At 50.4% G+C, this 16,811-nt stretch overlaps 1 protein-coding gene across 5 annotated transcripts in view; it reads left to right on the top strand.

The window, feature by feature from the left end:
* MAP2K5 (mitogen-activated protein kinase kinase 5) overlaps window positions 1-16,811 on the top strand; it is a 125,338-nt gene that overhangs the window by 40,978 nt on the left and 67,549 nt on the right. For all 5 annotated transcript variants that reach the window (XM_032948491.2, XM_032948498.2, XM_032948506.2 and 2 more), the window contains 3 exons: window positions 1,728-1,796; window positions 1,956-2,037; window positions 3,762-3,823. In XM_032948491.2, the coding sequence (XP_032804382.2) occupies window positions 1,728-1,796; window positions 1,956-2,037; window positions 3,762-3,823 (213 nt within the window). The remainder of the gene's footprint in view (window positions 1-1,727; window positions 1,797-1,955; window positions 2,038-3,761; window positions 3,824-16,811) is intronic.

The raw sequence follows: 16,811 nt of genomic DNA on the forward strand, positions 1-16,811 counted from the left end.
TCTTTGTGGTTGTGCGGGGGCGTGGATGTGTGTGTGTGATGGCCCATTGAGGGCCCTAGGGAGAAATCAATTTACCTCCCCTCATCCCCTGGCCCTTTTGATTGATAAACTCCTAGTGAGAGAATAGCGACACAGTTGAGTTGCGTGAAAGAGATTTAGAAAACAAAGATGGAGCGAGAGATGAGAGACCATTTGGACAATATATAAGAGAGTTGATGAATTAATGTTGATTAGGTTTTTATTTTTATTGTGACGAGCGAGATCAGTCCCGAGTACCTGGTACAGTGGGTAAACGTCAGCAGTGAGGAGACGAAGGCAGCCGTGCGTGGTGCTAGCGACACTACCCACTCGTGTGATATTCCAGCCTCAATGGGCGCTCGCCACAACAGCGGTATGCCCCAACACTCTCCGTAGGCTGTACGGGCGACCTTTGCCATAGTACTCGCGTCCCTCACCTGTACTTGTCTCCCGCCTCTGCGTTTTGCACTTACATTCACGCGCACAATGGTTTAAAATAAAACTTACACTCACGCGCACAATGGTTTAGAATAAAACTTACATTCACGCGCACAATGGTTTAGAATAAAACCTCACGGTGAAAAACCCTCGGAATCACTGCCCGCCCTTGTAAGAATCCCGCACCACTTCTCAGCGTGCGAAATTGCGTGGGCGGGTGCGCGCGCGTGCAGCTTTGCCAAAGCCGTACGCTCGGGCCCTCCTGCGAGCTTCTAGGAAAGAGAGTGACCCCGAGTGGAAGGGAGGGAGGCGTGCGGTTGGAGCGGGCCGGCGGTGTGTGGGCGCGTGGCGGCGGCTGCGGCGGCGGTGGCTTGGCAGTGATAAATGACTTCGCCGGAGCTCCTTACTCTCCCGGTGGTTTTAACTGGAGTGTGAAGAGTAGAGGGAGGAGGGCTTGGGGGGGGGGGGGGTGGCGGGCGACGGCGCGCTTGGTGGGCACGCGGCGGTGGTGCCGCCGCACCGCGCTCGGCCTGGCGCCCTTGTTTAACACCTTCGGACGTAGCGGCGGGAACACGCCGCTTTTGGTTGTGGCGCGCGAGCGCAAGCGCTCGTTGGTTTTTTTCCCGCCGCCCCGTGCCTGAATTTGAATTCTGCGTATTCCAGCTCGACGAGTGTGTGTGTATATATACACACACATATAATGCTGTTGCAAAGAAACAAGTGTTATACATGTGTGGCGAGTACGATGTTTCCCCCCTCCACCTACCGCTAATGGGCGGTTGGTAAGAAGCAGCACAATGAATGCGGGCGTCTGGAGGGTTAACTTTCCTTCTTGAGCCTGCGTTAGGCCTGCGGGGAAATTAGTGTTAGCTCTAGCCGCTACCCCCAGCTACAGTATGTCACACGTCTCAAGACGCGCTGAGTTTCCTTATGCATTAGCGTCTCAACCTCTCCATCTGCACCTTCCTCTCTTCATTTTCGCCAACCGCTCATTGGTTTTTGTCATCCATTTCGGTCTCCGACACTCCTTCCATGTTTCCTACTCGCTCAATTTGAGTTCAGTGCATCGCCACTGTCTCGCCTTGCCCCTCGCTCCCTCTCCCTATCACAATATTCGCCCTCCCCCTTGCTGTCCCACTTGCCCCCTTGACCTGCAGTGCACAGGGGCCGTGGGGCTGATGGTCGTTTCATTTTTGCGAGGGCCTCGTCTGCTTGCATTTCCAGTAAAGCGTGGAGTCGCGTTTCTTTAACAAAAATCCTCCCTCGTCCAGGTGATTCCGTTGGACGTGACGCCAGAGGTCCAAAGGCAGATCATGTCAGAGCTGGACATTCTTTACAAGGTGAGCCGTTCTCTCCATCTTTGCCACGGCATTGTTAACGCTAATCCTGTGTAAGTTGTTTATTAAAAAATAAAATCTCGCACTCATTATACAGGAGTGAACGTGTCGTTATATCTGTCCTGTGTTTCTGTTCATTGTATTGGTTTCCTTTGCCCACAGTGCGATTCTTCTTACATCATAGCCTTCTACGGTGCATTTTTTGTTGAAAACAGAATATCCATCGCGACGGAATTCATGGACGGTGAGTTTCTTTCTCATCCATCGTTGATATGTAATAAATGAATACTCGCTGAACTGTTCTCGGATAACTCCTTGCTAAGCTGTTTGCGAGTGATTAAAGATGCCGTTTGTTTAAAGGGCATCCATAGGTACCCGTCTTGCCGGTGAATTCTCGATGAGTCGCTCTTGAATTTTGATTTAAAGCTTTCGTGACTGCAGTAATTCATATTCTTAGTTTTTTCGGTAAAGTCACGTTGAAGGGAAACAACAAAATAATAAAATATATATAAAACAATAAAAAAATTCTCACGACGTTTCGACCATAACTCAAACGGTCGTTGCGCTAACGTTTTTATAAATAAATAAATGCGCCATTTAAAAATAAATTTATGCAAACCAACACACCTGAAGACGACCGTTTGAGTTATGGTCGAAACGTCGTGAGAATTTTTTTATTGTTTTATATATATTTTATTATTTTGTTGTTTCCCTTCAACGTGACTTTACCGAAAAAACTAAGAATATGAGTCGCTCTTGGTTTGCCTTTTGCTATTTATGAGCGTCTTCACTTGATCGGTATTCACACGCGCACAGCGAAGTGTGCTCGACGTCATTGTTCATCATCGGTCATGATCATTCCACCGCTGGATAAAGGTTCTCCCCCAAGCCAGCGAGCATCTCTCGCGACCCCCCGATGCCATGACGTGCTCCGATACGGGAGCCCAAATCGCACAAAAGAACCCTCTGCTAAATAAAAAAAAAATGACAAATGTCCTCAAGGAGACCCCACTATGTTGTAATCATCATCATCATCTCACTTGCAAACTAGGTCATTTCTCTCTGTGGACTCGAGCCTGGTTAAATAAAGGACACTGAATTGTATTTCTCCAGACGATTCAATCGAGTGGCCAAAAAAAGTTGACAAACCTCTTATTTAAAGCGCAGGGCCTTTCCGTACATCGAAGCTGTTGATCGCCATTGACCGTTATTGATACTTAAACAAATACCCATGCGTTGCTGTACAACATTGCTGTTGATTGGCATTGAGTATTATTGATGCCTGAACATATACCGTTCATGTCTATAGAAAAGGATTTAGCGGTGAAGCATTTTTTATTTTATTTGACACGTGGTGTACAGACGTGTGTGTCCGTATATATGTACACTCACTCAATTTCTCGCATCACATTCGCATCACTTTATCTCATCACTTGATTTATCTGTCTCTCTCTCGATGGAGCCGAGTAGATTTCCAGATGTGATTCGCGGACAGCCAAAATTGCGGATGGCAAGTTCGTGGATAATGAGGGAATACTGTGTTGCGAAAGTACAGTGGGGAGCAGAAGTGGAGCATTGCCCGGTCATCTCACTCGGTTAACCCCTTAACATTGGGTTGCATCCCGTGACCTCATGCCAGCGGGAGGGCCTTCGAACATCTAGGCTGACACAAGCGTTCTCGTGACATCGCCATCACATCGTGAGCCTTCGCCAACTCAGAGTCCACGTAGCCGTGCACAAGCGCCGTGGTGGCATCATTATTTGGTGGCTAATGGCAGCTGCTTGAGTTTCAGGTTTGGGTGTACGTGATTCGTCACACAGACGGTCCCGTTTAGCCAGTAGGCCCGGCTATTTTGCAGGGAGGTCCGTCTTGTTGTTGCGTGTGTGCACATTTGCGTGTGCCTGGCGTGTACGTACTGGTGTGCGTGCTGGTGTGCTGGCGCTGACTCGTGCCCGTGTCTCGTGCAGGGGGCTCCCTGGACATGTACGGCACGGTCCCTGAGCACGTCCTTGGCCGCATCGCGGTGGCGGTGAGTTTCTCTCTGCCCACAAATCTGTCTAATTCGTGTCCGTGTCTCCCTTGTCTCTCTGTATTATATATATGTTTTAATACGGGTTGCTGGGCACAGGCCCAAAGGCCCAAAAACTCCCAAGCAGACAGCAACAAACTGCACTGTTATAGTTTGCAAAGATAAGAGTTAATACGTTTCTTGAATTGAGAAAGGTTACAATAGCCTGGGGAAAAGTTGGGAGGATATTCCACACCCAAGCAGTGCGAGGAAAGAAGCGGGAAAGGGGGAAGCGTTGCGGCCTGCAGCGTGGTGCTTGAACACGGTGCAGATGACACGAAACATGAAGACTGCTATGCCGAGGCATCAACACGGATGGAGGAATGAATGAGTGAAGTTCGGGGAAGCAGTAACCACGGCAGTCGCAATAGCACAGTGATCACGAAGCGACTGACCGCCAGTGGCCGGAGCAACTGGAGGGAATCGGGAATTCACCTCCGTGTGTATCTGTGTCCATCGTGTGTGTATGTGTATATATCTGCATGTGCGTATGTCTCATTTCTTCATAGGCGCTCGCTAACAGCACTTGCCCCAACAGTCTGTTAAGGCTATACAGGGGATATTTGTCTTTGTTTTGTATGTCTCATTCACACCCATTATCTCCCCGTCTATAATTGTCTGCCTCTCTCTGTGTTTGTCTGTGTCCTATATGTGTGTGTGTACGTGTGAGTGGGGAGCGGTGGTGTAGCGGTTAGCGCGCTGTGCTATGAACCCGGCGACTCGGGTTCGATTCCCGCTCACGGCCAACACCAGTGACGATTATCTGAACCGGTTCTGGGCCTCCCCTAGGTCGACTTAGCCTCAAATGAGTACCTGGTGCGATGTGTAAACATCGTCACTAGGGAGACAAAGGCGGCCGGGCGTGGTGTTGGCCACCCACCCCCTCGTGTACCGTTCCGGCCTTCATAGGTGCTCGCTAACAGCACTTGCCCCTACAGTGTGTTAAGGCTATGGGGGGGAAGGTTGTGATCTTTGTCTTTGTGTGTTGGTTTGTGTTTGCTTGCTACCACCTCTTTGTGTGCCATGCTGGCCTCCATGGTGCTCGCGAGCCACACTCAGGCACAGCACTCTTTTTCAGGAGGGTCCTGCATTTGGGTTTTTATTTGAAGGTCTTTTCAGCCAATTAACGATTGAGTGTTTATACAAGTGGGAGGAAACCGCAGAGAGCCCACGGCGTGCAAGGGGGCAACACTCTATCCCCGCACAGATGGAAACAGATGGCGATCAGTCCACTTGCTGTACTGCCTTCTGGCGATCCAGGAAATGTCACGTTGCGCCATTGTGTTTGTGTAACTACACAGCTGCACCCCAAACCCCCAGCTTGAACACAACGCAGCACAAGTGGACGTGCAAGAACGTTAAATTAATTACATTTAGCAATGTCCTGCGTTGAACAGAAGCATTAATTCAGCATCATAAATTCTGGAACAAATAATAAGCATCGGGTTTTTTTTATTTTATACACAAATACCACATGGTCTGAGACAAGCCCTCAAGTCAGCCCTTAACTGAGTGCTGTGGAGAATATGTAAAGTGCATGATGTGTGTCTAATCACGTGAGTGTGTGTGTACAGTGTAAAATGTTCACAGGAATACGTATATAAGAGCACATCAACACCTGTTGTCAATTCATACTCGACAAACCTAACGCTCTTAAAGCGGCACTATATTTCGCAAAATTTAGGTTGTATTTCATCGTATTATTTTTTATACACACAGGGGTGGCTGGGGGGTGGGGGGGGAGGCGGTTTGGGAGAAAGAGAGGTCGAGAGGACCGGCATTTATAGGCAACCAAGGTAAAACTAAAAAGTATCGCAGCTCAAGTGCGGGAGATGGGCCGCGGATCAATATCTTTAACCGACGTCATCCCGGCTGAGCCGCCCTGGCGCGACGTCCACAGTCGTGCCGGCACATACGCACGCACACCAACTTCATCGCGGCCGGAAATAAAAAAAAAATGCGAAAGTCCACTTGGCACGAGGTTAGGTGGCTTGCCTCGCTGTCGCACGGAGAGAGACGTAAAGCAGGGCTCGGGATATCCATTTGGACATTATATCGGCCAATTCCTCACGCGGCCCGGTCGATAAGTAAGTAAGAGCGGAGCGGGAGCAGTGAGCCGGTCCGACCGCCGCACCCCACTCCGGCCGCGGCCCCCCCCCCCCCCCCCTTGGCCCAGTCCACTTTGTTAACGGCGGCGCCAAGGTCGCGGAGATGGGAGTTTGGGAGCGGCGTATATCACCGTGCCGAGCTTCTTCGTGCTCTCCATCAAGGTCCTTCCTCGATGAATGTGGCGCTCGTCGCCGGTTGCAATGGGGGGGGGGGGGGGGGGTGGCGGCGGGGAGGGGGTGTTAGGTAGGGTTGGGGGGGTACCCGTCGTTGGCCAATTATGAGACAGGGGGGGTTAGTGATGGGTTGTCGGGGGGGCAGTTGGGGTGGGTGCTTGGTAAAATGATGGGTGTTGCGAGCCGGGTAACAGGTGGCGCGGAAAGCGATGGTTACGGAGTGCGTTGTGTTTTTCTGCGCGCGCGATTGTGCGTTGTTGCCTGCGTGGCGCTATGACGCTTCTTTCAGAGTATCGTTTGAAGGTCGCGAGTTCATATTCTGGGTCATGGAGGGGGGTCGCTTGAGCTTTAGCTCATCGTCGCCTTGCGCTGACGGTGAAATGACTACCACCGTTCGGTCTTCTGCTGCAGTCGACCGCGGGCGGTCGGTCGCCTGGTAGAATGCAATGCCTCTCGTCATGGGAATTTGGAATTTCCACGCAATTGGGCAGCGCTGCTCGTTGAAAAGCTTGCCACCCCTTTGCCTATTTGAGCAGGGATGCACTTTGACCTTTTGACCCCTGACCTGTTTGTGCGCACGCGAGTTCCTCGAGTGATTCGGTGATTCTTAGAGCCGCAATGCAAATGTATGCATCTTGCGCGAGTTGAAGATCACTGCACGGGTACTGGACATAGCCAAAATTTCACATTGGTTGCGTGAGCCCCGATTATTGCAACACACGTGTCCACCTTGCATTGCCTTCAAGGTGCGCTTATAAGTGCAATACAATAAATATTTATTTTATTTAAACAGGAAAGTGTCACTGAGTCTCAAAGACTTTTTTTTAAGGAGGGTTCTGCATTGGAATGTTTGACCATATTCAAGGTAATTAGTGTCTTTGCTTCATGTGCGTGGAAACTGGAGGACCCTGTAAAACCTACGCACGCATGCGAGGGGATAAAACTCAAAGCTCTGCACGGATGGATTCAGTAATCCTTTGCTGTGCTGTATTCTCCTGGGCCCCTTGCAGCTGTGTGAGCACGTGCTTATCTGTGGCTCAACGGCGCTTTTGGTGACAACTCCTTTTGTGATCGTTACAAAGATGAAAGCGGTCACTTTGGGCAGTGTTTGTAGAAAAGGTTTGCTCTTTAAGTAATATTACATGCACACTCTGGTTTGGAGTGGTGGCGCAATGGTTAGCGCACTGTGTTATGAACCTGGTGGTGACCTGAGTTTGATTCTTGGCCACGAATCAACTTTGGTGGCGAGTGATATATGATGCAGTCTGAGGGTTTCATCTTCACTCGCCTGCACAGACCAGCGTCATTAAGTCCAACAACTCCCCATAACTCACTCGGTGTGGAGATTCATTCACCCAGCGGTGGATTTGCCAAATGAGCTGTTAACTATTATTGAGCAGATGAAATAATTACACAGCATGTAACAAATGTGAAACAAGACAAATGAGATAAGGTGGGGGGGGGGGGGGGGTAAAAACAAGACAAAAATTAGAGAATCGCAACCCTGAACGGTGACATTTTCCTTGAATCACCATGGCACAGGATTGGACAGTGGAGGAGGACGGGAGGGTTGATGTGGGGTTGCGGAAGTGGTAAAAATTTCGTTTCTCCCCGTAATATTGACCAAATATCTCGACTTGGCGATTTTTTTTGCCGACTGTATACGCGCGCGATGGTGAAGGGGCGGCGCCTTCCTTGCATGTATCTGGGCATATGCGTTGCCGCGTGCGTGCGTTCGCGTATGCGTGCACGCACGCACGCCAGCGGTGGCGGCGATGTCGGCACTAGAGGTGAGCGCCGACATTGTGGGCGCGGTTGGTTCCACTCCGCCGTGCGTCCCCGGGCGGACACAGCGACGGGGCCTGCGGGGTTTAAACCCGAGCCGTGGTGGGCCCGCCCGCCCGCCCGCCCGCCCGGGCATCACTTGAGCGGCCCCCTTATTAATAGGCTCCCGCTAACGAGCGGAGCATGACTTTATAATTCATGGCCGTAATTGTTGTGCTTAAATAAAGATGACCTGGAACACGTGTCGGCCTTTTGCTTTAGGTAACTTTACTTACCGAGAAAGAAAAAAAAAAACCCCGTGACTTTCAGCGGATAGGGGGGGGAAAAAAAAGAATGAATATATCGCGCCGCTAATGAATCAATCTCCGCTGTTCGTTTTGCCGGGGTTGGGGTCTTTTTTTGTTGGCGCGTCGATGCGAACGGAGGAACGCTCTCAAAAACACGAGAGCGCCGGTCCGGGGTCAAGGGTACGGCTAAAAATGTGATGGCTGGGAGAGAAGCGGCCCTTCGGAGAAGGGGGCCTTCGGAGGACAGGAGTTGGGCAGTGAGCGCCGATGCTGCCTGGGCTGTCACGATGATGAATGCCGGTGTGAAGCTACGAGTGGGTAAAAGAGACTCTTCAAAGGTGCTCGCAGTCAACTTTCTATTTCCGTCTCGAGCTTTTTTGTTGTTGTTGTTGTTGTCAATGCGTTCAACTCGACTCCTTTTTAATCCGGGCGAGAGTTTACGCTCAAAACTGAAAAGAGAAAGAGAAACATTTTGTGTGCGTTGGAGCTTCGAGGGGTCGTGAATCGCATCGCACCGCCGGCGGGCAACTCGAGCTCGCGAGAGGTGCCCGCTCCGCTCTTTTTATTTTCCCTCTCTCTCTCTCCTCTCTTTACGACCCGTACTAATGCGCCACTCGCGAAATTTCTCTTGTCAAGCCGTTTGCCGCCGTTTTTTGTTACCGAGCTGAATGCATTTTGTAACCTTGCCAGTATTTATTAGCCTTCCTGCGCGAAAAGCTGGCAATAACCACGGCGCAGTTACAATTAAGCGCGGGCAGCCCTGCCACCGCGATACAACACAACAGCTGTCTGTGTATTTCCACGCTGTATGGGGCTCTTGCCTTGAGGTAAACAACTGCGATCCTCTTTTCACTGGGAGAGCGCGAGAGAGAGGGGCGGCTGGTTGGGAGTTGTGGGAGGAGGGGACGGGGGGGGGGACAAGCCGGCAGGGGGGGGGGGGCGTAGGGAAAAAAAGAACGCATTTACAATTAAAGCCAGAGAGCAGTACTTGTCGTTAATAATTAGCTGCGCTCTTGTGTCTTGCTAATGTAGAACATGAGTAAAGACACGGCTTCATTTGCATATTTTGCATATTAAATAACCTTCAGTGGGAGACGATGCGTCGAGTTCCCTGTATGCCTTCAGAATGAATGTAACAACTATTTTTTTTCTCTTGAAGATTCCCACCCCCCCCCCCCCCGCTTTCAGCTTTGCGTGCCGCTCGTAGCGCCGCGCAAAGTCTCCTTGGCGGAACGAAAGTTTTTTTTTATTTCGGTCGTTACCGTCGATTTAATTAAAAGTGCTCTTCGCCGAGTCACAAACACTCTTGCCGTTCATTTATTCCCACTTTCTCGACTTCTCTCAGTGCTTCAGAGCGACTTAACACTTGCTTCATTAATATCAAATCCCGCATACGCGTGGCGCGTCATTGGAAAGCCATGGCAGCCTTCGGATTCGCAGTGTGTGTGTGTTTTTTTTGTTTTACATCAGAGAATGTATGTTTTTCCATAAAACTTGAGATGACGTTTTTCAGACTAAATTTTCCCTTGGCCATTGCAGTATGGTCAGGTCTTAACAAGAATTCCTGCGGTTATGAAAGTGGAAAGAAACTTTTCTTTTGTATGGCCTGAGAAACTTTAGCTCTCGTTCTATCAACGTTTAAGTAATGGCCGTTTAGCATTCTCCTCAAAAGGCACAAAAACGGAGTTAATAACCCGCTAATTAATAAAACGTGGCCTCTTGTGGCGCCCCAATTATGTGAGATACAATACAATTCAGATTTGTAGAGCGTATAATTGTGACTCCATCTAAAGGTGCAGAACAGAAACCATTATTCATGGTTGATTTATAGTGAGGTGGTAGATCATGAGCAGATGAAAAGAGCATGGTCTTGAGTCTGGACTTGTATGGGGAGCAGGCATTCGACAGCACGGATGACTGGGGGATGAGACTTCACAGACTCTGTGGGCAGTCAAAGTTCGTTGACAGAACAGTTCATGCCTCTCCAACAGCTTTCTTTATTGAGCCGTGCCAAATTCAGACACCGGCAACTCTTGCGATGTCGGTTAAAAATGTCAGAAATTCAGAGAGAGAGAGAGCGAGAGACGCCCTTCAGTTGAGACGAGACTCGGCGATGGCCCAGACGGCCAAGGGAGCGGGCAAAGAAGAGACTGAGGGCGGCCTCTGGCACTCCTATCTTGCTTTTTTAGTCGTCTCGTTCTCACCCGCCTCCACTGGGCGTCTGTGAAAAAGAGCCTTTATAGCCTCATTGGATTCCTCCAGTAGAAATATATCTTCTGATTATGATCCTGAAGAGAGAGAGAGAGAAAAAAAAACAATCTCAGTTAGCGGAGGAGAAGTCCAAAGGCTGGCCTGCGTGGGCCACCTCACGTCTTTGCTCCTCGACGCTGCAGCCTCCCGCGGCTGGCCCAGCGTCGTGGCGCCGTGGCTGCGAGCCGGCTGTGTGGCGTGATTAATTACAACCAAGCACGAGCGCGGCACGCTGGGCGCGCCGCGTTTGTCCTCCCCGCCAATTAATGACGTGCTCGCCGTTTGTTTAGACCTGCCGTTGGGTTGTTGATCTCTTTCTCTCTGTCTCTCTTTCACTTTGGGTGTGGCTCCGGGAGGGATACCGACCTTAACATTTTCGGAAATTGATCTCCCGAGCAGAGAGAGGAACGCGTGCTGGTCCCCCTGCGTGGAACGGCTGCGTCGGGCAGCGGCCGCAGTCTGCCCTTACAATTTGCGATTCGGGGGCAGAGCGGGGCCGGGCGATGTTTTCTAAGAGGGAGTACGGTAACCGCTGCTGCGTCCCGGGGTGTTTAACAACAACAAACGTCAGTACCAACAACAACAACAAAACAAGATCGGGGGGGGGGGGCAGGGGGGGTGTGTTGATTATTCTATGGAGGATGTGTGGCGCGGTTTTAATTTTATTTATTTCTTAAAATTTATTTCATATATTTTTTTTAGCCCCCCCCCCCCGCCTCCACTATCTTTCGAGCAGCGCAAAAAAACTCCACGGTGAATCTAATCAGGAGGATGGGAACAGCTGCTTCTCCCCGCGGCTAAACGGCACCCGCGTCGCACAGAGGCAGGCGCGACGGACGGCAAATAATTGCTTTCCACCTCCGCCCGCTGTGCGTTCTTCTGTCGTTGGAGCCTCTCTGCGCGTTTAGAAAGAAAAAAAAACACCCCGGCATCGCGGGGGGGAGAAATAATTAAATAATCGCTGAGATGTAGCTATCGCGCGATGACGGTGGGAGGAGGAGGTCGCGAGACCGGCACGTCTCGCGTAAGCCCCCGACCAGCGTTCTGGTTAAGCGGCGCGAACGGTGGGAGGTTAAACTGGGTTAGATTACCGCGCGGTGCAATTTGGATATTTAAGGCTTCTAAATACACTTGGATGTCACAGTGTTGTATAAGTAGGGTGTGGGTGTGGGGGGGGTGGTGTAATGCTGAGGGCGGTGAGGGATTGATTCAGGGAATAGGAGATTATTATTTTTAAACATATCCGTGGTCCCGACTAACAACCCTATTTGTACGAGGTGTGACGATGCGTCGATTCATCCATTCACGACGTCGATTCTTGAGCTGATGATTCTCTTGTTTTTAGAATGAAACCAAAATTCGACTCATACGTGTTGTAAATAATGATTTTTCTCGTGTGATCAGTCCAGCCACGAGAGCGCCGCTATGTTCACAGGAATCAAAACTCTGAATCGTTACAAACTAACCAATCATCGGGGCTGGTGGATTGTCACGGCCCTACTTAACCCTAACCCAGTTAAACTGCTTGCTAAAGGATTGATGCTTCATGATTAACCAACTTCTATCGAGGATAATAATAACAATAACAGCGTGGGCAGTTGCCGGCTACAGGCCTATCTCTTGCGAGCTTTATCCCAAACCTGGATTAATTTTTTTTGGCGGCTGCGTCTGTGGCAGCCCGCCGAGCGACGGCGTAAAATATTCCACCTCTGCCGTTGCCCTCTGTTGCATTTGGGCGCTTACGAGACGGCGCCGCTTGTTAAAACGAATCCGTCGGGTGAAATTAAATCACCTGCCGAGATGACACGGCCGCGGACGGAGTGATGAGATTTGCGAGCGAGGGCGAGTCGCAGCGGCAGCGGCTGCCGCCGTCGGCTCGTGCTGTCGCGCGCTCGCGCAATAATCTCGGCGCAAGTGAGAGAGACTCCCCCGTCGCCAGTCACTTAGGCCGCGTTCCCACGCGCCTTTGCAGATCGGGGACAAGTGCCGGGCCGTTTTTGGTACGGCATCGGCACTGCTTCTTTCTTTGATGTCCCCAACAATGTAGGAGATATGCGGGATTCTGTGAGTTCAGTTCGCGTCCCATTCTGTGCCAACCCCCCTTGCTCCTCCTCCTCCCTCTCCCTACACTCCACAGCTCGATGGAAACAATATATATCTGTAAACCTTGGTTTAACATAGACTTGCATGAGCTCACAAGTTGTGTTTTTTCGTGAAATAAAAAATATACGGCACAGCAGCTGGCTTGAGCGACACGCACAACCCCCGACAACTGCTCTCTTTTGTCTGCCGCATCATGGCTGGATCACTCCGAGGGTCGTTCCAGACAGAGCATGCAGCTACCCCTGGCTAACGGAGCCAAACAGCCCGTTAAGAGCAGGGTGCACGGCTCGGTTGGAGCTGGCTCGGCCCGGTGTGGCTGCTGCCACGTCCCGGGCCGAGGCCCCACATGTCCGCCTTTGCGAATTGGTCCGGCCCGCTTCCTACTGTCCACGGGAGCACAGCGTGAGCAGATCAGTCGTTCTGTCACGCTGTCGCGTGCTGTTGTTTGGTCATCGCGTGCCAGGCCGACGCAGCTTGGCCCGTCGTTTGTCCTCACGGCAGGGACCGTTATGCCCCCCGGAATGAGTTACGTCCGAGGATGTGCGAGGGATGCCAGGGGTGAGGCCGGAGAGAGGCGGCACGCGAGTCGTGCGGCGACGTCTCAACCAAGTGGCTGTCGGAGCGATACGCCGCTGATTGTTTTGTCACGGCACTTCCTGCGCCCAGCGGATGGCATGTTCATCTTGGTTCATGCTGACTGTGCCCGCTCTGGCCCCGTCCTGCCAGGCGTTGCTCCACAACCAGTTCCATCGGACAGCGGCAACATCCCACACTCCGGCCACGGTAGTCTCGGCAAGCGATTATCTCGGGCACAACCGCACCCCCCCCCCCACCCTCCCACTACCCCACTACCACCCACCGCTCATCCCCCCTTCGCGAAGAGGGGGAAGGAAAAAAAAATGAATGCGATTTTGCCCGCGAAAATTTCTCGTGCGTCGAACACGCACGGTAGCTGCCGCACAAGAAGCCCAGCGCGGCCACAGCGCGCGGGCGCGGAAACGTGCGCATAAATACACCACGGACACAGGTGCGTGCGCGCACACAGGTACACATGCTCACTCGCGCATCCACACTCACGAGTGCGCGCACACGCGTGGCAAGAAAACGGTAATAGTTTAATGTAATCCAACCAATTACTTGGGCCCTATTTTCTGTCCACCCCTGAAGCCAGCAAAGCCAATTCCCTGTAATCTTCACTCATTTGCTAAGCTCCCGCATCTCTTGCCTTTCTCCCCTTTCTTGCCTCTAATCAATACCAGGGTAATTTGGGCCAAAATTGACTGTTTTGAGAACACAGACTTGGGGCTATTAAATCAAATGGCCTGCCCTCCAGCACAGATTTAGCTTTGCTCTCTGGTGTGTTTTTTTTACCCACCTACTCTCCCTTTCTTGTTCTCCCATCAGAAATTGTATCCATGCTCAGGGTTCGTTACATTTAGTTTCTTAACTTTGTCGATTTTTTTTCCTCTGTAGATTGTTAAGCGTGCCTTTAGTTGAAGTCTTGTTACATTAGCGGTCGTGTTAATTTTGTCCTTTATTGTTCAAAGCAGCTTGTCTGCGGGTGCTGGACAGATTTTTGGATCCCAGGACCATGAGAGAGATGATGATGGCTTGTGCGTAGTGGGGGGGGGGAGGAGGTTTTCATTCAGCAGGGGAGTGTTCTTGGCTGATAAGTTTGATGCTGAAGTATTTTAATTATTGTTCTTTAGATGTACGCATTTACATTTTCGCAGTGACGTTTGCCGCTCCACCACCATCGTGTAGCCATCGCCTTCGTCTTCATTTGCCGTCACGTTAAGAGCTACGTAATGCGTGGTTTGACTTCGGACCCTTTCTGGTCGCGCGCATTCGTGCGCGGCGGCAGCAGGGACCGCTCACTCTTTTGTGAATTGGATAACGAGCATCGCTCAACCTGTTTGGATTGTTGCGGTGTAAAAACGTGGACTGTGTCCCGCCCGCCGAGGCCGGAGTCTCGAGTGCGCCATTGTGATGCGGAATATTTTCAATGAAATATGAACTCCACTTGGGTTTGCAAGTCCGCAGTCGGTGAGGGATTGCTGAATTCGTGCAATTAAATATTAACTCGGTTTGGGCTGCAGGGGTGGTGCGGTGGTTCGTTGCGTTGTGTCCGAATTCCTTTTTTTGTTTTTTTACACCGGTCCACCATTGCTCCTCTAGTGGTTGCAGGAGTTCTACATGAACCAAATACCTAGAACTATGCGCAAACCAAAAATAATGGACTCTGTCACGTGCAATTCACGAGCGGTTGGAATCGATCTTGGACCAACTCGTGGATTTAATTGCCCCGTTGCCCGTTTCATATATTGTGAGCGATTTGCCGGGCGATTTTGAAATTGGCGTGGCAGTGCAAAGCTGTAGCTGCCAGACGCGTCTCTCCAAGAGCAAAGCGCAGGGCCCCTGCCTTTGTTGTGTACACTTTGTCGGTTTCTCAAAGCAGAAGGTGAGTGAGCGGGCTCTGAGCACCGCTTAAACAACCCACTAACGAAGATTATAGTGCCTGTAAAGACTCCTGCAAAAGTAATTGACACAGAAGCGATTTCGCAAAGCGCTCGCATTAATTAATGCGGGGCTTATCAGAAACGAGTAGCGGCGCTAAGGGTGCCCCGATGAATTGATTGACAGCAGTCCAATAAACACATTACCAAGATGGCTGGCATGGGAGCTGTTAAGGGAGGGATTCTGCATCCCGCTCCGTGGCCTTGTGGGATATTTCCGTGTATCCTGCGCGCTATCTCTGTTAAAGCAGGACAGTTAAAGAGAATTACTCGCGTACCTGAGCAAAAGCGCCCAGCGGACTGCTCGTGGCCACTCAAAAAGCAGTTTTATTCGTTTGCTTTATTTTATTATTTTATTTAAATTTGCCCGTTCAAAAACGCGCAAGCCGCCCGTGCCGTTTAAACGGCGGCGGCGTTTCAGTGTTTCTGAATGTGCCACCACCCCCTCTTGGTGCCTCCCGTGCGCCGGATTTGAGCCGCGGTGGGGGGGGGGGTTGTTTTGCACATCGGCGTCGCTTTTTTGGACGCTCTGACCGTTTGGGAACGGAGAGGGCCCAACGAGACTCGAGCTGTTGGAAGCGCCTGTTCAACTCCTCCATGGGCACTCCTCCTCTCGCGCGTGCCGCGCGCGTCCGTGAAGCGCCTCGCGTTTGCCCTCAGCGGGACTTGGAGGTCTTTTTACGGCCTCGAAAATTTGGAATGCTCTAAAATGTAAATAAGCATTGAATGCTTATTGTTCGTCGCTATTATGTTGTTGCTTCACTTGCTTAGAATGAGAGAGTGTGTATAGTATTAAGCAGCTGTTTTATAACAACAAATATTTTCTGAAGCATCTCATTTGGCCTCACCATTGCCGATGATTTTTGAATTGTGGTTTTTTAAGTCACGTGAGTTCGCATTAATTCTTTTGTTTTGAAAAGCACATGATGCTTTTTTATGAACGCTGGTGCTTAACCGACATTGAAATGAACGTACGCTATTTGTGTTGCGTTGATTTAAAAGCAGTTGGTAGTGATCTTATATTGTAGATGGCAGTCACGACATTAGGCATATATAGATGGCAGTGACACATCGGCAATGATGTGTTTAAGGAAGGGGCGTCGTTGGACGGCATGTACAATTTCAAGGGTTTGGATTGAATTACAGTGAGGGAAAAAAGTATTTGATCCCTTGCTGATTTTGTACGTTTGCCCACTGACGAAGAAATGATCAGTCTATAATTTTAATGGTAGGTTTATTTGAACAGTGAGAGACAGACTAACAACAACAAAATCCAGAAAAACGCATGTCAAAAATGTTATAGATTGATTTGCATTTTAATGAGGGAAATAAGTATTTGACCCCCTCTCAATCAGAAAGATTTCTGGCTCCCAGGTGTCTTTTATACAGATAACGAGCTGAGATTAGAAGCACACTCTTAAATGGAGTGTTCCAAATCTCAGCTTGTTACCTGTATAGAAGACACCTGTCCACAGAAGCAAGCAATCAATCAATCAGATTCCAAACTCTCCACCATGGCCAAGACCAAAGAGCTCTCCAAGGATGTCAGGGACAAGATTGTAGACCTACACAAGGCTGGAATGGGCTACAAGACCATTGCCAAGCAGCTTGGTGAGAAGGTGACAACAGTTGGTGCGATTATTCGCAAATGGAAGAAACACAAAAGAACTGTCAATCTCCCTCGGCCTGGGGCTCCATGCAAGATCTCACCTCGTGGAGTTGCAAT

This window comes from Petromyzon marinus, chromosome 1, assembly GCF_048934315.1.
Source record: "Petromyzon marinus isolate PM22_M1 ecotype Great Lakes invasive population chromosome 1, UKy_Petmar_22M1.pri1.0, whole genome shotgun sequence".
NCBI lineage: Eukaryota > Metazoa > Chordata > Hyperoartia > Petromyzontiformes > Petromyzontidae > Petromyzon > Petromyzon marinus.